Source organism: Mesoplodon mirus, assembly GCF_964341445.2.
Source record: "Mesoplodon mirus genome assembly, chromosome: 5".
NCBI lineage: Eukaryota > Metazoa > Chordata > Mammalia > Artiodactyla > Ziphiidae > Mesoplodon > Mesoplodon mirus.
Genome location: NC_138980.1, coordinates 46597468 through 46624096, shown reverse-complemented (window position 1 = coordinate 46624096; position 26629 = coordinate 46597468). Strand labels below are relative to the sequence as shown.

Genomic DNA, 26629 nt, shown 5'->3' with positions numbered 1-26629 from the left:
GCTCAAACCCAGGGCTGTCTAAATCAGACCACTCTCAGGAAACTCTACTCAATACTCTGCAATGGGAAAAGAATCTTAAAAAGAGTGGATATCTGTATATGTATAACGGATTCACTTTGCTGTACAGCAGAAACGAACACAACATTGTAAATAAACTGTACTCCAATAAAAATTAATTTTTTTAAAAAGAGAAAAAAATCAGACCACTCTCTTAAGCACAGTATTATGTTGTCTCTAGTCAAATCTTATTTTAATAATAGCTCAATTTCCAAGGAAACAGGAACCCTCTAATATAAAAACTCTTATTTCTGGAAGTCAGCTCCCCCACCAAGAAATATTCTGTCTCTGAGGCTGTAGGCTCGGAAATAAATCAAACCCTAGAGTAAGATTTATTAAGATTCCCCTAGTATTTTAATCTGACTTCCTTTCATTGTGATCAGGGTGAGCACAGTATCGTATATATATAGTTACTTGTATCTATTCCTTTAAAATTTTTATTTACATACTTTGATCTTTTATCATAAGGTTTTCTATTCTTATTGGTTTTTTCTGTCTTTATTTTAGTTGAAGTATAGTTGACTTACAATATTATACTAGTTTCAGGTGTACAGCATAGTGATTCAGTATTTTTGCAGATTATACTCCATTATAGATTATTATAAGATAATGGATATAATTCCCTGTGCTATACAGTATATCTTCATTGCTTATCTATTTTATACATAGTGCTTTGTATCTGTTAATCCCATACCCCTAATTTGTCCCTCCCCACTTCCCTCTCCCCCTTGGTAACCACAGTTTCTTTTCTATATCTGTGAGTCTTTTTCTATTTTGTGTACACATTCTTTTTTTTTTTCAGATTCCACATATAAGTGATAGCATACAGAATATGTCTTTCTCTGACTTATTTCACTAAGCATAATACTCTGTAGGTCCATCCATCTTGCTGTAAATAGCAGAATTGCATTCTTTTTATGGCTAAGTAATATTCCATTGTGTGTGTGTATACACACACACCAGTTTATATATACAAACTCCAGCGGCACCAGTTTACATTCCCACCAAGAGTGTACTAGAGTTCCCTTTTCTCTACATCCCTGCCAATATTTGTTATTTGTGGTCTTTCCATGATAGCCATTCTGACAGGTGTGAAGTGATATCTCATTGTGGTTTTGATTTCCCTTATCTCCAAGACAAGAAGCTCCTTTCCTCAGTCATTTATAAATCAGGGCTTGAGCTTTGTCACTTCAAGGTCTCAGCTGCTCTAAGCGGAATGTGACTCCTCAAGGGGTCATATAGGTACAGCAGCTTTGGAGTCTCAGCCAGAAATACTCATCCTTAGAAGGAACCCTCAGTTTCACTTTAGTCATAGATATGAGGTCAAATAAAGAAACTTGAACACTACACTCTAGGACAGGGATCAGAGCTCTGTTCTTCCCTCTCCTAACGCTACTAAAATAGCTCCATTACCCCAAAGACAATATTCCTTAAAACTGTGCCGTCCAATACAATATGGTAGCTATTGGCCACATATGGCTGTCTAAGTCTAAAATAATGAAAAATAAATAAAGACTTTAAAAATTCAGTGCCTCAGTCATACTAGCTACATATCAAGTGCTCAATAAGCTATGCATGGCTAGTCCACCATAGTGGACAATATAGATAGAGAACATTTCACAGAGTTCTATCAGAGAGTATGACTGTAGAAGGATGCTGCCTTTTCTTTTAAAACTATTTTTTTTTTTTTTTTGCGGTATGCGGGCCTCTCACTGCTGTGGCCTCTCCCGTTGCGGAGCACAGGCTCCGGATGCGCAGGCTCAGTGGCCATAGCTCAGGAGCCCAGCCACTGCGCGGCATGTGGGATCCTCCCGGACCGGGACGCGAACCCGTGTCCTCTGCATCGGCAAGCAGACGCTCAACCACTGCGCCACCAGGGAAGCCCTGCCTTTTCTTTATAACACTCTACAAGGATGCCCCATCAAGGCGATCAGATATGTTGCTAGCAAATTTCTCCTATTCCTGTTTTAAAATGCAATTGGCTACATATGGTAGAAACCAGACTACATGGCCTAACCAAAAAAGCTTTTTCCCTCCTGAAACATGAATTCTACAGCTAAGCAGTTCTAGGCTGGCCCTCAAGTACTCAGGATCCTTCTACTTTTCTGCTCTACCACCTTTAGCATGGGGTTTTCACCCTCATGATCACAAACTAGCTTCTGCCCTTCCAGCCATTGCAACTGCATTCCAGGAAGGTAGGATGGAGAAGCATAATATACAAGATATCCCATCATCATTTTCCATTTTAGTGCATTCTGTCTGGCTTCAAAATTTCACATCTGCATCTTTTGCCTGAAGAATTTCTCTAGTCTTCCCTATCCACGTGCACAGAGAATTAATGCCCCAGGAATCACTCCTTAACCAAAGACTGACAGGAGCTGGTGTATAACTCAGTTGCTTATTGGGTGAGATAAGTCTGAAGCACATATATTACACTGACTCCAGTCGTTCCCCAGCAGGAATCCCAGTTGACCATGTTGGTAACTGGCTTGATAAACATACCCTTTACGGCTGTTTCCCTTGCCTGACTCACAACTCCACCGCCTGGGACCACTAAAATCTTTGTCTTAAATAGACTGAGCTACATTTCCTGAGCCATACAGTGGCTTGATTGGCAGCCCCACAAAAGATATGCCTACCCAGAACCTGTGAATGTGACCTTATTTAGAAACAGTGTCTTCACCAATTTCAATTAGTTAAGGATCTTGAGATGACATAATTATGGATTACTTAGGTGTACCCTAAATCCAATGACAATTGTCCTTATAAGATACAGAAGAGGAGAAGACACAAAGAAGAGAAAGCCCTATGATGTAAAGGCGGAAATTGGAGTGATGTGGCCACAAGCCAAGGAACTCCTGGAGCCACCAGACGCTGGAAGAGGCAAAGAAGGATCCTCCCCTAAAGCCTTTACAGGGTGTGCACCCCTCTGATACCTTGACTCTGGATTTTTGGCCTCCTGAACTGTAAGAAAATTAATTTCTGTTCTTATAAGCCACCCACATTGTGGTAATGTGTAACAGCAGCCACAGGAAACTAATACAGACGATAAGGAAGATTCTTGGAATATTTGGAGGGTTACAGGAAGCAGCTGCCATTTGTGGAAATACACACACACACACACACACAAACACACACACATACATACTACTGAAGATCTATTGATTTGCCTCACTGACATGAAGCAACAGATGAAGCTGCAACTGTTCTACATTCTGCTAGATCCTCTTTGAATCTCTCTGCCTCTTGGGCCAAGTGTGTGTGTTTATCTCCATGACAAAGGGCTCTGGGTTCTGCAGAATACCCTCATCACTGAGGTCAGAAGCAACACAGTTGGTCACAGGCTTTATTCCATCCTCATGAGTTTCCATCTCTTGCTTGTAGCTTCCAGCCTGCCTTTGATCACACCCCATGTTACATCCATCTTCTCTTTTCAGAATAAACCCAGAAAACAGGTCACATATTTTACAACAGATAACTTCTGTGGTCAGAGATAAATTTATCTTGTTCTGGCTGGCATGAAGGATTGAAAGAATGAAAAGATTATCCAATCCAATCCACAATTCCCCTCAAAAATGATCTATATTTCTCTTGCCCCAGGGGATAAAATCAAATCCAAGCCACAATCCCCCCCCAACAAAAAAGTGATCTATGTTTCCCTTGCTCCTTTATTCTTTAAAACCCAGACTTACAAAGAAAATAGAGCTGGGGCAGGTTCCAAGGATTGGATGAGATAAGTCATGCATCCCTTGATGGTATGACACACCTTGTGTGATGGCTTGAGTTGTGTCCCCCCAAAATTCATATGTTGAAGTCCTAACTCCCCATACCATGGAATGTGACTGTATTTGGAGAGAGGGTCTTTAAAGAGGTAGTTAAGTTAAATTGAGTTCGTTCAGGTGGGCCCTACTCCAATTTGACTGGTGTCCTGATAAGAGATTAGGACACAGACACACACACAGAGAAGACCATGTGAAGACACAGTGAGAAGACGGCCATCTATAAGACAAGGAGAGGGGCCTCAGAAGAAACTAACCCGCCTGGCACCTTGACCTCAGACTTCCAACCTCCGAAACAAAAATAAATTTCTGTTGTTTAAGCCACCCAGTCTGTGGTACTTTGTCATGTTAGCCCTAGAAAACTAATCTACCCTGCTTCCAGAGGAGCCCTCTGGGGACACAGAACACTGACCATGGGGTGGGTGGGGCTAGAAGCTGAAATTCTGGGTTGAGACTGGGATCTCAAAAAAAGTTACCCATGGTCAAATGTAGACTAGGATGTTTTATAAGTGGAGGAGCCTTTTGCCTTTTCATGGACTATTTCCAAACTTCGACCACAATTGTCTCCATGGTGACTGAAAATACATTAAAGATTTCTGGAGCTCTTCTCCCAAGTTCTCTCAATTGCTTATGCTCAAGGGTTCTCTTAGGATCCTAAGGAATGGAGGATGGAACATCTCAAAACATACCCATGCTTTAATTTCCCTCCCCTCTTTGGGAGAGGTAGGTGCTCAAATGAAGCTTGATTTGATTTAGAAAAATTAATGTCATGTTTCTTGGACAAAAGGATCATGGAGTTGAGTTATATCTATAGCAGCTAGAATCATGTTACCTTCTGTTTACTTGTGTTTTCCCCACACCTTTAGTAAGGTCTCATGTAACGTCCCACTTGGTTTGTTAGGCTGTAAGAAAATAACACTAAAAGTCCAACGTCCACCCTTGTGTAGTAAGGAGACACAGAGCCCCCTGAGACCAGCATGGGGATGTCCAGGACAATTAGTTCCAGAAGTCAGGAGTCAGGGCTACAAGTCCCAATTACTCATCCCCATGGGAGCTGCTTCCCCTATTCCCAACCATGGGGTGTATGAAGTAAAGGGTTAACTCGGAGGATAAAGGGTGCTCAAAGCCTGCACATCCCAAATAAAGGACTGGCCCTAGACTGCCTCCTGAAAGATGATCTCTAAGCCCCTGGAATATCCTGCCTGATAAAAGTGTCTTTGTTTACCTGGGGCCTTAATCCATGCCAGGTAGTCTGTGCTGACAGTGTAGCTGATGATGAATGCCTGTTTTTGTTTACCTGGGACCCTAGCAATGCTGTATTAGTTTGACCTCTGGGGGGACTAAAGAGTTGTGAAGGTCAGCAGGAACTCCATGCCTACAGGACAGACCCTGATAAAATCTCTGGACACCAAGGCTCAGGTGGGCTTCCACGGTTGGCAGTATTTCATATGTGTTGTCACACATAATTGCTGGGAGAAATAAGAGCTGTGCATGCAATTCCACTGGGACACGACAACTGGAAGCTCACACCTGGTCTCTCCTGGCCCCTGCCCCCTGCACCTTTTGCCTTTGCTGATTTTAATCTCTGTCCTTTCACTGCAATAAACCATAAATGTGAGCATCAGAGCTTTTTCGAGTTCTGTGAGTCCTTCTGGCAAATCATCAAACCCGAAGGTGGTCATAGGGACTCCCGACACAGAGGTCATGGATATTGTTTTATTATGAGAAATAGTAGTTTTCCTTTACCTTCTTGAGTTCCACCACTCCTTGAGAAAATGAGGAACATGAGCTGATCGCTCACCTTGTGGACCCTGAAGCTCCCCTTACCCCCAATCCCAGGGAAAACATCTCCTCCCCTGCCTTGCTCATCACCCTCCCACAAATTCTCAGCATACGCCCAGAGAGAAACAGAGCCCTTAGACATCTTTCATCCCTGCTCTTTTATCTCAGTTTCCCCCAGACGCGCTGGAAAGAACATGTGTGTTCAGTGCACAGTCACTCATGCAGTGGTCTTCCCCAGGAACCCCCTCCCCAGCCCCCTTCCCTCCTCTAGGCGGCAGAGCTGGGGGCTCTCACATGGCACTCTCGTTGCCTCCCCGTCCCCTGGACGCCCCCTTCTCTTGTGCCATGAGAGACTTGTAGGGCTTCCCCAGGCTGGGGAGGGTGAGTTCAGCTTCCTGCAGCTCCAGCTCCCGCTGAGACAAATGCTCGATGACTGCTGCTCCAATAGAGTCCCCCAGCACATTGGTCATGGTGCGAAGTCGATCACTGGAGGGGGCGGGGGTGGGGGTGGGGAGAGACAAGCCACCGTTAATCAAGGTTTGAAGAGCTCCACAGAGAAGAGGGTGCAGCAGCCAGGAGGTGCTTGTGCCTAGAAGTTGGGGTTCACATTCCAGTCTAACACAGGGTGGACCAAGCTCTGATATGCTCACATTTGTTATTAGCAATGCAATTCTTTTTTTAAAAAAATGTAAACGTCTGGGGCTTCCCTCATGGCGCAGTGGTTGAGAGTCCGCCTGCCGATGCAGGGGACACAGGTTCGTGCCCTGGTCCAGGAGGATCCCACATGCCGCGGAGCGGCAAGGCCCGTGAGCCATGGCTGCTGCGCCTGCGCGTCCGGAGCCTGTGCTCCGCAACGGGAGAGGCCGCGGCGGTGAGAGGCCCGCGTACCGCAAAAAAAAAAAAAAAAAGTATACGTCTGATATAGAAAATTAGGGGTTATGAGCTGAACAGCATACAGGATGAGGAAGGTAACCACTGTGAGTAAACAAGGCCAGACTGAAGACCTTCTAAATGAGACTCAGATCCAGGTGACAGCTCCCAAGTGGGGACAAAAATCCAGATTTTTATATGTAAACCTCCTATTTTTAAAAGTTGAGGGAATTCCCTGGCGGTCCAGTGGTTAGGACTCGGCGCTTTTACTGCCAAAGGTGCAGGTTCAATCCCTGGTCGGGGAACTATGATCCCTCGAGCCATACAGCGTGGCCAAAAATAAATAAATTAATTAATTAAAAATGAAAGTTGAGAATTTTTTCTTAAATTTGCAAGCCAGCTCTGCCCCCAAGGATCACCTTTTTGGTGACTTCTACATAAAACAGGTACAGCAGGGCTTTTCTAGATAACGGGTAAAGACGCCATTGCTTACCTCCTCCCTGCCCCACTTCCCAAGGTTAACTCTATAGAATTTGGGATCCACATGTCTTGGGATATTCCCCCAGGCCACCTTTTCATTCTAAAATTCTAGAACTCACCTCGAGAGCTGAAAATAGATTTTGTTTGTCATATAAGATAAAATAATAATAATAATAATAAATAATAATAAATAAATAAATAAATTCTAGAACTCTGTCCTTGCTGGAATAAGAGCCCATGTGTTGGGAGTGCTGCAGGGAGAGTGGTGGGTCCGAGGACAGATAGTACCAGAGTTTGAAGAGCACTCACAGGAACCAGTCCACAGCTATGATGAGCGTGATGTCTTCAGTGGGCAGGCCGACCGAGGTGAGCACAATGACCATGGTGACCAGACCTGCCTGGGGGATGCCGGCAGCCCCAACGCTGGCTGCTGTAGCCGTGATACTGCACATGGAGAGAGAACACAGCGAGGCAGAAGGAGGGAAGGGAGAGATGAGGCAGTGTCAGAAGAGACACAAAAGGAGGGAAGGGGTCAGTTTCCCAGGGCATCTTAAATCAAATTCCCAAAAATAAAGAGCAAATCCAAAGCGACTTTCATTGAATGCCAACGCAGTTATGTTCCCTCGTCCTTTGCTGGGATCTGGTTAGACGTCCACCCAGTGATAGAGGTTTTAAACAATTCATATTGCAGATGCAAGAGTAAGGATTTAACCAGTTGCTTCTGGGGACTGGAAGAAGGCAGAAGAATCAACCTGGGCAGCAGCCGTAAAACAGAAGCTTGAGTTCCCCATGTGCACATGTGCTAGAATTAGGTAGGCCAGTATAGACAGGTCCAGCTGCCAGGAACAGAACTCTGGAAGGTGGACCAAATTTAGAGTCAAAAGAAGAAATTGTCTATGGTGCTGAGTGAATTTAAAAAAATTAGACATCTACACATATAAGGATTTGGAAAACTAAAAGGTAAAACACATAGAAAATGAAAGAGATGGTGATCTACCATCAAGTAGAGGGTCAGATTGGATCACAAGTAGGCTAGATTTTAGCTCCTGCATCAATTCGGATGTCTAGCATGGTGTGCTAAGAAGAATTATAAAACCACTGGGCTTGCCAGGAAAGGTGTTAGGGCCCTGAGGTTGATGCCCCCCCCACCGGTGGCTTCTGAAGTCCTTTCCCAAATTCTATAGTCGTGAACATAGAGCTACTCAAGATGCTTAACACAGATGATATCTCTTACAGAACAGTGATTGAGCAAACATTTGGGCTCACGAACAGGGAATGGACTTTGGGGTCCAGCAGATTTTATTTGTCAGCTGTACACCCTTGGACATAAACTCAGAGCCTATATTCCCTCATCTATAGAATGGTAGACATATACCTACCTTGAGGGGTTATTATGAGCAGTAAAATAGAACAGTGCTTTGAGAATAGGGCCCCAAGAAGGGTCATTATTACTATTATCTTAAGTGAGAGAGAATATCTCTTCTGAGTGCTGGCCCTGACATAAACAGTGATCTGTGCATGCCCTTGGGAGGCAGGCATCATGCTCTCAATGGAATGATAAGATCCAGCTAATTCCACCTGGATCCAATAATCCAACTCAAACTTTGTTAAGTTTCAGTCCAAACTAGGAATCTCTAACCATCCAATCACAATCTGCCTCTAAATTCTGAAGCAATTACCTGATGGGTCTCAAGCTGACCATTGCCACCAAGCTCTTTGCATAGATTAGAAGCTAGAAGTGATGCTCAGTTCCCTGATCCATTTAAGAACACCCCTCAAAAGTCCTTACCCTTTTTGATGACTTCTCTACTCCCCAGAATGTGAAAGTTCCCATGAAAAGTGCTCACTGCAATGTTTGGGACCCTAAGCTAGACAAACAAACAAATCAAAACGTGTTCCTTTGAAATTATCTTCATGTCATCTTCACTGCATCCTTGCTTTCCCCTAGAAAAGGCTTCTCATACCACAGCCTTCTTTTGTAAAGGCAAGGAAGATTGTTTGAAGAAAGACTCAGAGGCGATCTCTGGGTTGTGTGGTAACAAGGTAGCTGGGACTTCCTCTACCCATAGTAGAAGGGACTTCACATGGGCTCAACATCTCACAGAACCTCCAGATGCTACCAGTCATAGTGCCCAGATTTAAGCTGTATCCCTGAATGTCCCTAAGCCATTGGGACCCGAGTTCAGCCTGTTTTCCTTATCTGCAGAGTGGTCTCTCAGAACCCCTATAAAAAGAGAGAGCACTCCATCCTGCTGCTGACCCCAGTTATCAGTATTTCCAGCCAAGCCAGCTTTGTACTATACTGCATGACATTGTGGTACCTGCCTTTATTCACAATCCCTATGTAGCCAAGAGGGGCAGAGAGCTGTTAGGGAGGGTAGGATGCTCCATTAAAGAGCATGGGCACTGGAGTCCAGCTTCCCTGAGATCATTAGCATTCTAGGTCTAAGGTCTTTATTTTTATAATATGTGAGAGACATCAGCATGCCTTCATATGCTATAGAGAAAGGTCAAGTAGAGGCAGTGGAGTTGAAAATGCAAGTAAGCAATGGAATAGCTGACAGAGTTAGAAGATAGGAGGGATGAGATTTGGGGAATTGTAGAGGAATTAGTTTTGAATAGAGCAACAGATCCATGCTTAAACTGAGATCAGGGGAAAGAAAGCATGGATGGATGCATACCACAATAAATTTGAGTTGTGGGAGCAGAAAGTTGTGTCCATTCACACCCAGTAACCTCAGTGACACTCCTGAGGTATAAGGCAATATGATCTTTTACACGGAAGAAAATTGGAGAATGGAGCTGGAAGATAAATAGAGTGAAGAGTTGGAATGAGGGATGGATAATGGTGCCACCAACTGGGTGGTTTATCAACCCTGGATGCACAGTAGTATCACCTGGGCAGTTTTCACAAAAATACCAATGCCTATACCCTACCCCCACCATAGCAAAGTCAGAGCCTCAGGGAGTAGGTGGTCTTGGGTAATGCTAATGTGTAGCCAAGACTTTGAATCACTGATATAAAGGGATTTCTGAGTGGAAATACACTTAGCTGATAATGTAATGCGTCGTCTTGTAGTGGTCACTGCAGTAATCACCACAGTGGGCAGATTTTTCTCTAGCTGGGTTCAGACACCTTGACATAGGAACAGATAAAGTGGTTGGTTGAAATCCCCAATGTTGAGGATTTGGAAAGACTAAGGGGTAAGGATGTCAAAGACGCTCTCAAGAAAATGAAAGAATGAAGCTCCATACTCTAAGTCTGGAAGCTCATGGTTCCAAGTGTGGTCCCTAGACCGGCAGCATCAGCATCACCTCTGAACTTGTTAGAAATGCAGAATCTCAAGCCCCAACCCGGACCCACTGAATCAGAATCTGCTTTTGAACAAGACTCCCAAGTGATTAGTATGCACATAAAAGTTTGAGAGGCACTGAACTAAAACACATAAAGGGAAAGTGAAACCATAATGGAGGGAATGAGAGGAGTTGAAGAAGCAAAAATTTTCATGGAATTAAAGAAAATATATAGGGGAAGTAAAGTAAGAGGATGGAGAGATTGGAGACTGTGGCCATGATGCACATACTCGAGATGTCAGAGCAGGCTAAGCAGAGGCAAAGTCCAGGACATGGCCCCAAGGGTAGGTGGCTGGAATTCCAAAGGTCAGCGAACTTTGAAAAGAAGATGATGGAAGAGACACCTGTTTGCATGTTGAAATTATTCAGTGAGAGGCTAAGAAAATGGAAAGAAAAAGAAAGCTATACAGCATCAGCTGAGTTAGATAATCCTTCTCTGGATTCCCAAAACTCTTACGCTACCCATAATAAGCAGATAATCTTTTTTTTAATTTGGCAAGGGCAGTAATGGAACTATGCATAGGACGTCATGAGATGTCATTCAAAGAGCCCACACTTGTAAAATATTTAATGCTGTGTATGAAACACAGCAAGTGTTTTATAAATGTTGGCCATCATCATCATCACCACTATCACCTCTGTAATCTACATCATCATCACCAACACTGTCATCATCATCATCATCATCATCAGTGTGTCTTTTTCCTTCATTAGACTGGATCTTCCCTGAGTTCAGGAACCATGTCTTATTTTTTCCTGCACCCCTCAACACATCCCCCTTCCAACATCCAAAGGCTCCCTTTACTTCTTGCTGTGACTCCCTTCCCTCCAACACCCCCAGCCAAGCTAATGACTTCTTAGGTCTCAGCTGTTGGCAGGTCCCACCCAAAGCCAACTCACCTGATAGTTGTGATCTGACCCAGGTTGAGTTCGTAGTTGTTGACTTGAGCGATGAAGATGGCGGCCAGGGCCTCATAGAGGGCAGTGCCATCCATGTTGACGGTGGCCCCCACAGGCAGCACAAACCTGGTGATGCGGCGGTCCACACCCAGGCCCTCCTCCAGACAGCGGAATGTGATGGGCAGTGTTGCAGAGCTGGGAGAGAGAACCCCAAGGGCTGAGAATAAGTGGTGACGATGGGCCAAGGGAGGGCTCCCCCTGAGAACACTGGAAGGCAAAGTGGGAGCTAGAGCAAGGGGAAGATGGCAGGTGTCTAACATTTCAGAGGCTGATGACTGTGCGTGGGGGAGAGGAACTCCTCATGACACAGAGAGCACACAGCAATGAGGTCCCCCAGGCTGAAGGTCTCTTGACCCACCTAAAGCCAATAGCTGAGGGCTACTTACTAGACACTAGTTCATGTCACCAGTTCACTCTAACTATCCACTCCCAGAAAGGAGGCAAAGGGCCTTCTCAGCTCCCACACCTCAGGGCTAAGAGAGGGGTATTACAGAAGACTCCTATTCCCCACTTCCCATGTTTATTCAGGGAGTGACCTCAGCTACACTAACCTTCTAGGTCTCTCTCTCCCCATGTGGGATCAGCTGGTCCATAAAACATGTGCTCTGTCTGGTCAGCTTTATATCATGCAGTGAGAATCCTGAACCCACAAAGGGGATCTTTGGGTGTCCATGCCTGTGGCAACCCAGTGAGTTTAATTCTGGGGTACAATGGCACCAATCCTCTTTGGCCACAGATCAAAAGGCACATTCTCCAATAAGTGTTACAAGCAATAAAAATGATACTTTTCTTCCTTCTGGTTGGCTCTAGTGATACATCTCAGATTGTTTTGAATTTGATTGATGGTGAAGAGGGGAGCTCTTTATGAAACCCCTGAAACCACAAAAAAGAAGGAAGCCAAGGGGGCTCCCAGAGGCCATCTCAAGGGGAGATGAGACCCTATGAGGTAGAAAATGACTGAGATCATGAGGCATGTTGGACCCTTTGTCTTAACCTCAAAATTTGCAGCTGGTTCTCCCTCCATATTAAATAGAGAAACAGGGACTTCCCTGGTGGTCCAGTGGTTAGGACTCCATGCTCCCAATGCAGGGGGCCTGGGTTCGATCCCTAGCCAGGGAACTGAATCCCACATGCCGCAACTAAAAAGACCCCGCATGCTACAATGACGATCCCACACGTGGCAACGAAGATCCTACATGCTGCAACTAAGATCCAGTGCAGCCAAATAAATAAATATTTTAAAAATAAACAAATAAATAGAGAAACAGAAAAGGAAGGAAAGGGGTTAGGAGAGCCAGCCCAGGAAAAAGATCAGGGCCCAGCTGTTGAGCCACCTGGAGACCTTCAAGAGCACCTGACATTACTATACAACCCAGATGAGGTTCTGTAGTGGCAGAGAGGGCAGGACTCCTAAGAGAGCCTGTGAAAGGCAAAGAGTGAACCTAGGAAGGGTACCAGTAGTGAGGAGCAAGGCCATACCTGGAAGACGTGCCCATGGCAGTGATGAGGGCCTGCAGTATTCCCCCAATGAAGGGGAAAGGATTCCGATGGGTGATGAGGAAGTAGATGAGAGGCAGGATGCCACCGGCATGAAGGAACAAACCCACGATGACGGTCAGGGTGTACATGCCCAGCTGACCCCCCAGGACGGCCATGTCTTCCATCTCTAGGATCTTGCCAGCAATCAGGAACAGGATGCCCACAGGTGCATACCTGGGCCAAGCCAGACACCTGTCAGGCCTCCCTCATGACCTCCCCTCCAAGCCTGGAGCTAGCATCCCCCAGGCTTTGCGACATAGACCCTGGAGCCAGGCAACACACACCATACGGCACCCTACTCCACTCCAACCTTCCCCACACAATAACAAGTGGGGCTGGGTCCCACAAATAAACCCCACCTTTTCTTCCTGCTTACCCACAGCTCGCCCGCAGAGAGCGGAAGAGTTCCTACAACTCCAACATATACATTCTTATAAGGTCTCTCCTTCACCCACCCCCCGATTCAAGTCCCCCGAAATAATCACTGTCCTCAGGGTTTTTTCCCTAGACATTGCCCAGACACTCCCTATCTCTGGCCTTCTAACTTCCCTTATTCACTTCCCCCAACTCTTTGCTCTACATTTGTAACCTGTATCCCCCTATTCTCTTTCCTATAAGTACATATTCTCACTCATTCACCAGCCCTAAGTTATTTCACCTGGATTTCCCACAGACATCTTAAACCACCTGTCTTAAATATTATACAATATTGCTTATATGTGGAATCTAAAAAACAATTGTACAAATGAACCTATTTACAAAACAGAAATTGAGTCACAGCTGTAGAAAACAAACTTACGGATACCAAGGGGGAAATGTGGGGGAGGGATAAATTGGGAGATTGGGATTGACATATACACACTACTATATATAAAATAGATAACTAATAAGAGCCTACTGTATAGCACAGGGAATTCTATTCAATATTCTATAATGACCTATACAGAATAAAATCTGAAAAAGAGTGGATATATGTATATATATATATATATATATATAACTGACTCACTTTGCTGTAGAGCAGAAGCTAACACAACATTGTAAATCAACTACACTCCAATAAAAAATTAATTATAAACAACCTGTCTTATTAAATTATCTGTTCATTCACTCAGATATCCATTGAGCACCTACTATGTTCCAGTCACATGGTCCCTGCCCTCATGGTGCTTACATCCTAATGGGGGAACTATGCAATACACAGAGAAATATGTCATTAAAAACTTCAGGTGGTGATAACTACAAAAGAGAATCAGTGAGTGGGGCTGTAAGAATGAGTGGTCAGGGAGGGCTTCTCTGAAGAGGTGACATTTATGCTGATACCTGAATGATGAAAAGGAACCATGCATATTTGAGGGGAAAGCATTGCAGGCACAGTTCAAAGACCTTGAGATGGATGTGAGCTAGAAGTACTGGAGGAGCAGAAAGAAGACCAGTATAGCTGGAGCAGTGAGTGAAAAGAAGAGTAGAGAAGACAGATGAAGCAAGTTCATAGGGGGTTCACCTCTTTTCCACTCAAAACAGCCCATTGCTTAGTTTTGTGAGTTTCTGCCAGTGATGCCATAATTCACCCATCACCAGGATTCCTTTGTTATTTCTCTCTCTTTAGAAATTGAAGTCTACACTTGGTCATTGTCATGGGGGATGTATTGGAGGAGGTGAGGACTGCTTGGGGAGGTGGTGCAACAGCTTAGGTCAGAAATGATGAGACCCAAGCTGAGGTTGTGGGAATGAGGATACAGGGGACTCCTCCAGTCACACCTGTATTCCCCAAGCTGGGCTTGAGGTTAGCCCTGGTGGGTGGTTGCTGACTTGTCTCCAACTCCAGACCTACCTCTGTGAATAACCTGTAAACTCCTTTCTCAAATCCCTCACCTCCATCTTTCCTTTCTCACACTCTGCAAAATTCCTCAACTCTGGATCAATTGCATATGACTTCTTTCCTCCTATACTCAGCCACCTGGCACATACGGATATTTTCCCAAACGTGCCAAGGACATCGCTATAAACTCATGGTTCCCAATTCAGTTGAGCTTTCAATATTCCTTTTCAATCTTCTTGCTCGTCCTTGATAAGCTTCCCCTCCCAATCCCCTCAGCTGCTTTTCCAAGCTCTCAACTTAGCCTCTAGCCCACCACCCAACTTTCAAATTATTTGGGATGATGTACAAAGTCTTCCCCAGTTTGGGAAGACAGCCTCGTTAACATCTTCCACCACCACTCCCTAGGTAGGCTCCCACCTTCTTGAACTCCTTACCATTCTCCAAACAACTCAGGTTCTTTCGAGCTTTGCATGTTCTATTCCCTCTGCTTGAAGTGCCTCTCCTTTCTTCTTGTCCTGTTGGATTCTCACTCACCTTTCAAGACCCAACTAAGAGGTGGATGTCTCCATGACTTCCTCCTCACCTTCCCAGACAGAGTTCACTGCATATCTCTCATTGGCTGCTTACTTATCCATATTCCCTATACTTTTTTAATGTCTCTTGACTCTTGTATTATATTTATCTAATATGTGCCTGTCTCCTCCAAGACTTTGAAAGCTCTTTGAGGACAAGGACTGAATTCCATGTATCTCTGTATTCCAGAGTTCAAAATAAAGTCAGCCTGGGAAAATGTCTGCTGAAAGAATGAAGGGATTTAAAGAATGAATGAATGAATGTGTCAATTAAGGAATAATCAGTGAGCAGATAAATGAGTGAGAAAATGAGCAAATGAGACATGAATGATGGGTGAGTGAATGAATGAGTGGGTTAAGCAAATGGATGAATGAATGCAAGGAATATGTGATTGAGTGAATGAGAGAATAACAAATGTAGAGATGAACAAGTGAGTCAAAGAATGAGTCCAAATGAATAGATGACTTGGTGAGTAAATCAATCAATCAATCAAAGAATTAACTAATGCATGGATGAGTTTGTGAATGAATTTATGAGTGAATGAATGTATGAATGAGTGACTTAACCAATGCACAGAAAAATGAACAAGTGAATGGGAAAATGAATGAACCAATTCATGGAAGAATGAAGATAAATAAATAAATGAATGGATAATTTGGCCAATCCATAGAAGAATGAGAAGATAGATAAATGATGGACTGAATGAACAATGCACAGAAGCTTGAGTACAAATGAATAAATGAGTGAATAAATAGATGAACAAGGGAGTGGATGAGTGAATAAATCATTGCACAAAGGTATGAATGAATGAGTAAGTGAATGAGTGAGGGTGTGAATTAACCAATGCATATATAAATGACTTTGGCCAAGTGGTCCCAACAACCACTTCAGGAGCTGCCCCACAGCCTCACTTCCCAGCCCTGACAACACTCTTCTGTGTGCCATCACCACCACCACCCCACCCTTGTCACAGCCCAGCACTCACCAGATAATGATGCCCACCAGCCTCATAATAGCCTCATTGAGGCTGTCGAAGAAATCCCGCAGGACTCGGCCCTTGTGTTTCATGCCACCGATGACCAGCCCAAAGGCCACCGAGAAGACCACAAGGCCCAGGGCGTTGATGCCATTGGCTGAGCCAGGCACAGGCACAGTCTCCTCAAAGCTCAGCACCTCCTGCAAGGTGCCCATGGCCCGTGTGACATTTTCCAAGAGGCTGCTTCCGTTCTCCATTGAGGATAAAGGAGGCATGGAGGTGCCCAGCTCAGATCCATTTTCTGTCCTCACAATGGTTCTGGTTACCAACCTCGTGCTGTACTGCGTCTTAAACTGAAATAAGGAGATATTGGGCCATAGACAAATGCATAGCAAATTGAGTGCATAAACAGGTTAATGAGGGAGTGAACAACCAATGAATGGAAGAATGAGTAGAGATTCTGCATTTTTCACAAGCTCCCTGGGCAATGCTCAGACAGGTTTTGGGGTCTGTCTCCTCAACTGTCTATGATCAGAAGCCTTGGTTCCTCCTCCATTACCATCCCCAGGCAGCCTTTGACCTAAGTCCTTCTCTCTAACCTTGCCTTGATCACCACACCAATAGGAAGTACATTCTTTCAGACTCTTCCAAAAGCCCCTGGGCAATGCTCTGTCAGGCCCTTCTTCCCATCCCTCACTCCTGGACCATTCACTCAGCAGCAAGCTCCCCCAACCCTCCAAACCTCCTTGATCAGACTATGTACTTCCCCCTGACCTGTTTGAAGCAGGCCTCCACAAGGTTGGGCGGAAACATATTTCTGCAGAAAAACATCAGATGAATGAACGTGGTTAGACCTTAGAAGAGAATCTAGACTGATAACAGTAATAATAATTGCAATGGCAATGGTAATAATAGCAGCCAACATCTGAAAACCAAGCTAAGTGCCTTACCTATGTGATCTGATTTAAACACCACAATAATCCTAAAAGTGAGTGGTATTGATGTCCCCATTTTACATACAAAGAAACCAAAGCACAAAGAATTTATGTAAGTGACCCAAAGGCACACAGCTCCTAAGGGGTACAGATGGACCTCAAATTCAGGCCTGTTTGAGCCCTTTGGTACGACCCCATGCCACCTCAGGGACTTCAATTCACACACAGTGATGTCTCCAAAAAAAAAACACGGAAAGCTCCTGAGCTCTTCCAATGCTAGGTTCCCCCCAAGTCAGTGACTAGGGTAGAACTATGACCAGCCTTGATTCTGGCAGGCAAAATCTTGCTACTTTAAGAGAATCATTCACCTTCGAATGGATCTTGGGAACACCAGACAAATACTATTTGTCCTGAGCCCATCTCAAGATGCTGCAACTATAGCCTCCCTAGCCTACGGGTCAAAAGATCATATCCGTAGGAGTAAGCTGCTCTCAGAGGATTTGTGCAAGGCTCCAGGACAGAAAATAGGTACCAAAAAAACTAGGCCCAACTTGGGTGTTGCATTTCCAGGCTGGATTAGCCAGTCCCCTTTGTCTCCCCTTGAGTATAGGTTGTTACATGTAGGGCTGGAATTCCCATCAAAATTAGAAAGGACGTCACCTGACCAGGTCCATGAAGGCATCAGCTGTGGGAATGGTCTCGATCCGGCCCTCTCGGTGCAGGCCCTCCTTGGAGCCCTTCCCAGGATGGATGATGGTGACCATGAGGATGCCGATGAAGACCGCGATGACAGTGGTCACCATGTAGTATACTGCTGCCCGCATCCCCATCCGCCCTGTTGCCTTGTTATCCAAGGACGCCATACCTGGAGGACAGGTGGTGCAGCCCGAGCAGCCCCATCCATACCCCACCACCGACTCTCCCATCCATTTGCTCCACACTCCCCACACTGCTACAACCATTCCACCAAGCATCCCTCCTCCTTTGCCCCACCCCACACCGCCATCCTCCAACTCCCATTCTATGTTCCAAATACACCTTCCACTCCATCCTTTATTCCAAGCACCACTTCACTAACCTTCTCTCTATTCCAAGCCAACATTTTCAACCCCCACTCCATCCTCTATTCACCCCTATTTTGCACCATAAGCTCATCTGCATTGCTCTCTTCATCCTCCTATCCACCCCAAAATCACACCTCCCTCCAACCCAGCTCACTATACACTATCTGTAGTAGATACTTTTGGTCCCCTATCAAGACACCCTTTATCATGCTGATACACCTATCCTTCCACAGCTGAGCATGTTGGCTGCTAACAACTCATACTGCCCCCTTCTCTTGAGGGCTGCCCTCAGCAGAACAGAGTTTACTCACCCACCAAGTCCCCATGGGAGACCTACAGCCAGTGACTGATTGGTACAGGGATTCAAAAGGCCAGCTCCTTTGATTTAGACGGTGGCAGAGTTGTGGAGAACAATTCTGTAGTGTTGCACATTCTCCAGAGCTCCCCGTGGGATCAGGCTGAGAGGCCAACCTTCTTCTGAACCCACATTTCTACTTAGTTTCTTTCCCCATCCCATCCTGCTCACCTCACTTCCTCATAGGTTCCTCTTGAGAGCTACCCCTCAATAAATCACTTGTGCAAATAGCCCCTTCTCAGTCTCTGCTTCTAAGGAAACCCAACCCAAAGAAATCATTCTTCCTTCCCTTTACCTTCGTACCCATCCCCAAATCTGGAGATTGGCAATCAACCACTCATGGGCCAAATCTGGCCCGCTGCCTGTTTTTGTAAATAAAGTTTTATTGGAACACTGCCATGCCCATTTGCTTACAAACTAATCTGCTGCTGCTTTTGCACTACAACAGAATTGAAGAGTTGCAACAGAGACCACATGGTCCTTGAAGCTGAAAATGTTTTCTACCTGGCCCTTTACAGAAAAAGTTTGCCAACCCCTGCATAGGCCATCCATACTTCCACCCCCCCTCCACCCACCACCCTGTCATCTGTATCTCAAACACCTTCATCCACGTCCCACCCCATTACCTTCCACACCACATCCCAGCTACCTTCCCTGGCTGCCCCACAACAGCCTTCCTTTCATCTCTGGATGATACTAAGCCCCTCTCAGGCTGGTATTTTACCTCCAAGGAAAAGTACAGGAAAGGTACTGAGATAAGTATTGCAGATCATCTGGGTTCTGGAACCCAGGTCTGATTGGGATCAGGGCTTTGGCCAAAGACTCAGAGCTACGTGCATGCTCCATGTTTGAGGTCCTGAGTTGGGGAGGTGGTCCCATGCTTGGAACAGCCATGGCTCCAGGTTTCAGCTTGGACTCTGGGATGGGTCTTGGACGCCAACACTAGCCTGGGCTCTCTCACCTGTGACCAGGCTGGAGACAATGAGTGGCAGCACCAGCATCTGCAGCATCCTCATGAGAAGCTCTCCAGGGAAAGAGAAGTACTTGACCTGGCGATAGCTGAGCTGGTATGGGCGCAGGGCAAAGGCCAGGCTGACCCCTAGGGCCAAAATGAGGGGTCTGTAGAGTTGAATTTGGTCACTGAGTCCCAAGCAGGGGCCATCCATCCATCCCAAGAAGGGCGTGTGTGTGGGTAGAGGTGAAAGAAAGAGAGAAACATTCTATGAATGTGCATGTTTGTGTGTACATTGTGGAATGTATGAATTTATGTTACTATGTTGATATGTGTGTAAATGTCTGCACACATTCATGTGTACATATGCACACATATGTGATAGTGTGTACTCACTTGTGCACATGTATCTGTGCCTGTATATGAGGGTCCATGTATCTGAGATGCACATGTTTTTCCTATGTGTGTATACAGGTATGACTTGTGTGTATGTTACTGTTTTCAAGCACGGGGGTACACATGTATTCAAGCTCTTAAGTGTGCCATTGTGTGTGCACAGGAATGCATGTGTGTGTGAACGTGTTTATAAGTTCTAGTATATGTGTGCAAGTGTGTGTTTACTTTTTTGCACCTGTATGTTTTGTGCACGCATAAAAACGTGTTCATGTTTGTGTGTGTTCATATGCAGAAAGTGTGCGTTTGTATGGTGTACACTTATGCCTGTATATACACACGCATATAGATGAGACATAGTGTGTACCCACAGATGTGTTTGCAAGAATGTATACCTATTTGTGTGAGCACGTCCTGGGGAGGGGGAATGGTGGACGTGTGCACCTGTGCAGGTGAGAAGAAGTAAGTGGAGGGAAGAAATATGCTGTGCGGGAAACTTCCCTCAAGTCCTCGCCCTCCAGGGGCAGAGCCCGCCCCTCCCAGACGACTCACCAATGACCACGGCGCTGATGGTCAGCAAGATGAAGGCGTTCCGGCGCAGGAAGCGCAGCACGTGCTCGAGCGTCATGGTCTGCAGGCGCAAGCGCGTTCTCAGCGCCCTCTGCCGCAGGCTGTCCAGCAGTCGCTGCAGCAAGCCCACCCGGCCCAGCCGCTGCCCACTCTCCCGCAGAAACAAGCTGTTGCCATGGCTGCTCATCGTCTACCTGCGGGGTACAAAGGGGCCCGGGCCTGGTGAGGGGCCGGACAGAAGGCGGATGTGGGAAGAGGGGAAGGGTGGAAGAAGCTGGTGATGAACTCAGAGAGAGTCCAAACAGCAGGGGAGGGGCAGTGTCGGTCTGTTGGGATGTGCCTGCGCTGGGCCACCTGAGAACACTGCCAGGGGTTCAAGGGTCATGTCCTGGCAGAAAAAGATCAAGGTCTTCAGAATCACTCCCAGGCATGGCTGGCAAGAGACAGAGAAGTAGGTCACCATATAATGGACGTTTTTGCCATTCTCTAACTCCAGACCCCTCATTTCATGAGATCATCACAAGTAATTGAGAGCTGACGCAGCTCACAAACCAGACTAACAAATCTTTGCTGAGCATCAACTTCACTCAGCGCCTTAAACAAGGCACTCTGTGGTTAGCCCCCCAAATTAATACAGTTTGTTGTCTAGCCTGGAGGTGCCACCAAATGGGCTTTCCTCAACGACAGAATCAGCAGGTGCCTGGCAAACCATTCGTGCCCAATAAATGCAGCTGCTCTGTGTGAATGCCCAAGTGGGCAACAGGGGGAGGGAGAGTCCCATGGCATGGAAATGGTGATAATTCTTGATCCCAGCACCTCCTCAGGATCCATTTTTGAAGAAAAATGTGATGTCCAGAGTCACTCTGGGGTGCCAGGCACTGTTTCCCAAACTTCAGACTCTTGACATTCAGCCATATCCATGTCATCTTATTTACTTACCTAAATAAATGTAATCCAAAGTGGAAACTTTAGATCATTACTTGAAATGCTTATTATATCTTAATACATATTAAATAAAATGCATATAAGAAATAAAACTTGCCTATCCTTTTACCAACTAAACACCTTCCATGTATAGGGCAGCTTGGAAATTGTGAGGAATATTTGCCTTCATGAGTCTGAGGAAAATTTGCCTTCATGGCCCCTTCCTCCATTAAAATATATATTAAAATTATATTTGGTATAATTTGGTATGCCAAATTGGTATAAAAAGGAATATATTATTTTGGAACTAGATCAAGGTGATTGGTGTACAATGTTGCAAATGAACTAAATGCCACTGAATGCCACTTGAAAATGGTTGGTTTTCTGTTGTGTAAATTTCACCCCCATTTTTTAGATGAGAACAGTAATATTACATATTAAAACATTTTCTTTGACTTGAAAGTTAAATTCTTTGTTCTGATTTTAAAAGAAGCGAAAACGTTTGCATGGGTGTCCCTAAAAGTATCGTGGGCCCTGGGCACCTCCTATTCCAGAAAGATAAGCAGGCTTACCTATACTGATCTCACAGCAAAAGGTGGCAACACCCCTCTTGTAGGCATATTGACAATTCTGTTATCCCTATAGATTCATCCCCAGGCAAAAGGCTAACCACTACAGTTGGCATTGCCCGGGCTTCCTTGCCCTTTCAGTCTGGCCAATAGAAAACAGCAGGAGAATGGAAGGTGGGAGGAGATGTAGGTGGAGCATTCTCTCAGCATCCCCTGCCAGGCCCCTGTTTGGCCTTAACTGTATTCCTCTACCTAAGGCCACAGCTCCCACTGAACAATCCTCTGCAGTTCTTGGCCATGTGGACATCTTCTTTGGAAAAATGACTATTTAGTTCCTCCGCCCATTTTTCAATCAGATTGTTTATGATTTTTGTTATTGAGTTGTATGAGCTCTTTATATATTTTGGATATTAACCCCTTATCCAATATATGGTCTGCAAAATTTTGCTCCCATTCTGTAGGTTGCCTTTTCATTTTGTTGTTTCTTTTGCTGTGCAGAAGCTTTTAAGTTTGATGTAGTCACACTTGGTTTTTGCTTTGGTTGTTTGTGCTTTTGGTGTCATATAAAAAAAAAAAAAAAATCAGTGCTGTGACCAAAGTTGAGCAGCTTCTACCTTACATTTTCCTCTAGCAGTTTTACAGTGCCAGGCCTTATGTTTATGACTTGTATCCACTTCAAGTTAATTTTTGTGAGTGGTGTAAGATAGGGGTCTGATTTCAATATTCTTCATCTGTTTATCCAGTTTCCCAACATCATTTCTTAAAGAGACTATCCTTTCCCCATTGAGTGTTCTTGGCTCCCGTGACATGATAGAGGTGCTACTGCCACAATGGAAATCACATTACAATATATAAATATATCAAAACAACATGGTGTACATCTTAAAGTTACACAATGTTATATATCAAAATGTATTATAATAAAAAATAAAGGCAATCCTTTGTTACAGCCACAGCTCTCCCCAGGTCCCCGTCTTGCTCCCTCCCTACAGCTCCCCGACTCTTGCAGATCTCTGAGTGCTGTGCCAACTTTACTGGTTTAACCCTGTAAACAGTCCTTAATTTTCACTTCCCCTTTTTGAGTGTGCTCTCTGCTTCCCGACAGATATACTAGATTCATTTAACTCCTAGAAAAAACTCCCCAAGCCATGGAAAGACAGTAAATATTGTATCCTGTGCTGGACTGTGCATATTTGGGTTGCCTGGGGTGGCTGTACAGGTAAGGAGAACTTGGCCTCCCCCAGCTTCTCTCTGAGATATCAGTGCTTCAGATACCTCTCCCTGCCACCAACCCCCTCCAAGCCCTAACCCCAACCCCAGTGCCTGAATCCATCCAGATCAGGCTGGGAGTCTTTCAGAGACAGACCAATAGGTAGTTCCCTGAACTTTTTTTTGGCTGCTGCTGGCTGAGCAGCTACTTTTCTGAGATCACTATGTTTCTTGTCCTCCTTCACCCTCCCCATATCCCAAGGATGGGGTTATCTGCCTCAGCCTTCCTGGTCCTGCTTCCTCCAGCTCTAAGCCCTGGTTCCCAATGTCAAACCCCAGTTGGGGTCCTGCTTCAAAGGATCTGTCACTTGAAACCGTGATGTTTTTTTTCAGCTGGCTGTGAAAAATCCCGGACAGGAGACCACAGACTACATGGGAACTGTGTAATTATTCCCTCATCTCTAAGATGTATGTTCTCAGTCACCAAGAAATAGCATGAAGCTGCCCATGGGTCCCAAGGGAGTGTTCAGCTGAGATCCAAACTAGTCACAAAAAACTCCAGAGCTAGTTTTGTCTATTTCCTATCTCTTCCTTACAAAAAATGGTACAGAGCAGAGATGTACAAGCCATAGTCCAAGGACCAGTTCTGGCCCGCTGCTTGTTTTTGTAAATAAAGTTTTATAGGCACATAGCCATACTCATTCTTTATGTACTGTCTACAGCTAGTTTTGTGCTACAAGCGCTGAGCTGAGTTGTTGGAACAGAGATTTTATGGGTCTCCATACAATCTCTCTGGCCCTTTACTGAAAAATTTTGGAGATCCCTGGCCTAGAGGAAAAGCGTACATGAGCTCTGTTTCAAATCCCACTCCACCTTTCAGGAACTGGTCACTTTCTGTGTGGCTTTGATGGCCCAATTCACGCGACACTTAGAACAGCACCTAGTGAGCATGAAATAGATGACAACCAAGGTTAATAAAAAGCAGAAATCCAACAGACACATGACTGAGGACTGAGAAAAATGTTGACAAGGGAGACGGTCTTCCCAGCAACATTGCTTGGTCCTGACTGCATTACTTGCCAAGAAATGCTTGACTTGAACTTGTTTTCCCAGGATCTTGGCCACCACTTGGCCCCTTCTCAGTCTCTCTTGGACCCCCGGGGGCCTTCTCCCCTCACCCTGGGTTCTCTCTTTTCTAGTCTCTCCTGGTCCTAGGCCTTCTCTTGGCCCTGCTTCTTAGGCTTCCTACTCAGGAAACGGCCCTTCTAGTGTTCCAGGATCTTCAGGGATTCAAGGATGGGTCCCCCACCTGGTTCTCACAACCTCCAGACTCTTAGATGTGATGAGAGGGGCATCTCTCAGAGCCAGGGGCAAAAAGGAAGGAACTCCTACATTCTAAAGCTGAAGCAACCTACAGTGGGCAAACAAGGATGCTTTCCATACATTTTATCTCAATACTCTGCTAGCCTGAGGAGTGAGTGAAGGGAGGGAAAGACAAGGAGGAAATCACATACATCACACACCACATACACACACTTGAACACACAACCTCACACACCTCTTGTGTACAACTGACATAGACACAACTGCACACACACAGTTTCACACACACAGAACTGTTCAACATACAACCCACACACTTTCAGAAATGCAACTCCAAGTATTATGCTAAGTGAAATAAGTCAGACAGAGAAAGACAAACACTGTATGATATCACTTATATGTAGGATCTAGAAAATACAACAAACTAGTGAATATAACAAAAAAGAAACAAACTCACAGGTATAGAGGACAAACTAGTGGTTGCCAGTGGGGAGAGGGAAGGGGGGAGGGGCAACTTAGGGGTCGGGGTTAAGAGGTACAAACTATTATGTATAAAATAACCTATATTGCTATAATATATAAGCTATAAGAATATATTGTACGACACAGGGAATATAGCCAAAATTTTATAATAACTATAAATGGAGTACAACCTTAAAAAATTGTGAATCACTATGTTGCACACCTGTCACTTATATAATATTGTACATCAACTATACTTCAATTTAAAAAAAAAAAGAAATGCAACTCCATTCATGCAGCATCAGTCATACAATTCCTACACGCACAAACACACACACACTTGACGCATTCATGAATGCCGTCAGACACAAAACCCCACACCCCTCCTCAGACACACAACCCCATACATATACACCTTCACGTCCTTGCACAACAACCCTTGTAAATGACACTCCATATGACATTTGCAGAAATGCCATTCCTACACACACGCACAACTTGGGACACAAAACTTCAGACATCCAAATTCCTTCCCACATTTAAACATTCAGGCCCATCCACCTCTTTGGGAAGGCAACCCTACTCATAAATTCAGTCTCACACACACACACCATCACCACCCCACACACAACTTCGGACCCAGCCCCCCGCCCCCCGCAGCGATGGCCAAAGTCTGTCACAACCAGGTCCCTCCGGAGTTGGAGGAATAAGCCCCAGACAGGGAAGGGAACCAAGCCCTGGAAAAGGACCAGGCATCAGGCAGAGATGGAAACCTGCCCACCAGTAGAGGCCAGGGATAGAGGGACAGGATGAGAAGGGAGATGGGCAGGGAGAATCTGGGTTAACTAAGGCGATAGGAAACTGATCAGGGCTACGGGGAGATGAGCGGAGGCTACGACTCTAAGAGTCAGGGAGCAGCTGAGACAAAGAGCAGCCGAGAGATGGGAACGTGGGCGCAGGGGACGCCCCACCCGCCCGACCCCAGGGTAGGCCAAGCCGGCCTCGGATCCCGCCTGCACCGAACCTCAGAGCCCCCGCCCTCGAGGAGCCGTGGTGTTCCCACTCACCAGGGCCAGGAGCTGCGGGGGCGGCCAGTCCGCGTGTCCGCCTACGCGCTGCGCCGGGAGGCAGAAGCCGGAGCCCAGAGAAGCGCCCGGCCAGGGCAGGGGGGACCCGCCAGAGACCGCGCAGCGCCGGCTCCAGGACCAAAAGGCCGAGGTACCCGCGCGGAGCCGCGACGCGCTGTGCAGCTAGTGGGATCGGCGCCAGCCCTGCGTTCACGTGGGTGTGGGGGCCCCGGGTCGCTGGAGGTGGGGGGCGGGGTCGGGATCCCCTCCGGGATGCCCCCAGCCTCCCCCGCGCCCAGCCCTGGCTCAGCTGCAGCTCGGGAGAAAGGGCGCCGCCTGTTTGGGGAGGGAGGGGATCCTGGGGTACGCGGGGTGGTTGGCCTCTCTCTCGTCTAGCCCCCGCCCCCCAGCTCAGAGCCGCGCCTCCGAGCCCCAGCCTCCCGCCGCCTCCTGAGCACTCCCAAGGCCAGAACATCCCTGGAGAGCGCGGGGACCAGGCCCTGGCACCACTGGGCCCAAGCCCGCATCCTCAACGGAGGTCTGAGGAAGGCGCGGGCGTGAGCGTCCGAGTGAGAGCAGCCTCTGCGTGGGCTCGGCTGCCTCTCTTCTCCCTC

At 46.0% G+C, this 26629-nt stretch overlaps 1 protein-coding gene across 2 annotated transcripts; it reads right to left on the bottom strand.

Annotated features, from left to right (window-relative positions):
- Positions 1-5547: 5547 nt before the first annotated feature.
- SLC1A6 (solute carrier family 1 member 6) lies at positions 5548-26348 on the bottom strand. 2 transcript variants are annotated; one of them, XM_082620859.1, is made up of 11 exons: positions 26016-26348; positions 24009-24103; positions 20444-20655; positions 19508-19645; positions 17788-17992; positions 16967-17009; positions 16202-16545; positions 12762-12995; positions 11223-11417; positions 7278-7412; positions 5548-6104 (listed from the first exon to the last, which is right to left on the bottom strand). In XM_082620859.1, the coding sequence occupies exons 3-11, from the start codon at positions 20646-20648 to the stop codon at positions 5909-5911; spliced, it is 1695 nt and encodes a 564-aa protein (XP_082476985.1). In that variant the 5' UTR covers positions 20649-20655; positions 24009-24103; positions 26016-26348; the 3' UTR covers positions 5548-5908. The 2 variants fall into 2 exon arrangements, with proteins under 2 accessions (XP_082476985.1, XP_082476984.1); XM_082620858.1 differs by lacking the exon at positions 24009-24103.
- Positions 26349-26629: the final 281 nt, after the last annotated feature.

Bases quoted from the DNA above. Each gene is read 5' to 3' on its own strand.
- SLC1A6 (XM_082620859.1), bottom strand. From the start codon at position 20,648: ATGAGCAGCCATGGCAACAGCTTGTTTCTGCGGGAGAGTGGGCAGCGG. The intron at 11,418-12,761 runs GTATGGCCTTGC...TCTCTCTCCCAG, and splicing joins GCCATGGGCACGTCTTCCAG to CTCTGCAACACTGCCCATCA. The intron at 7,413-11,222 runs GTGAGTTGGCTT...CTCCATGTGCAG, and splicing joins GGTCAGATCACAACTATCAG to TATCACGGCTACAGCAGCCA.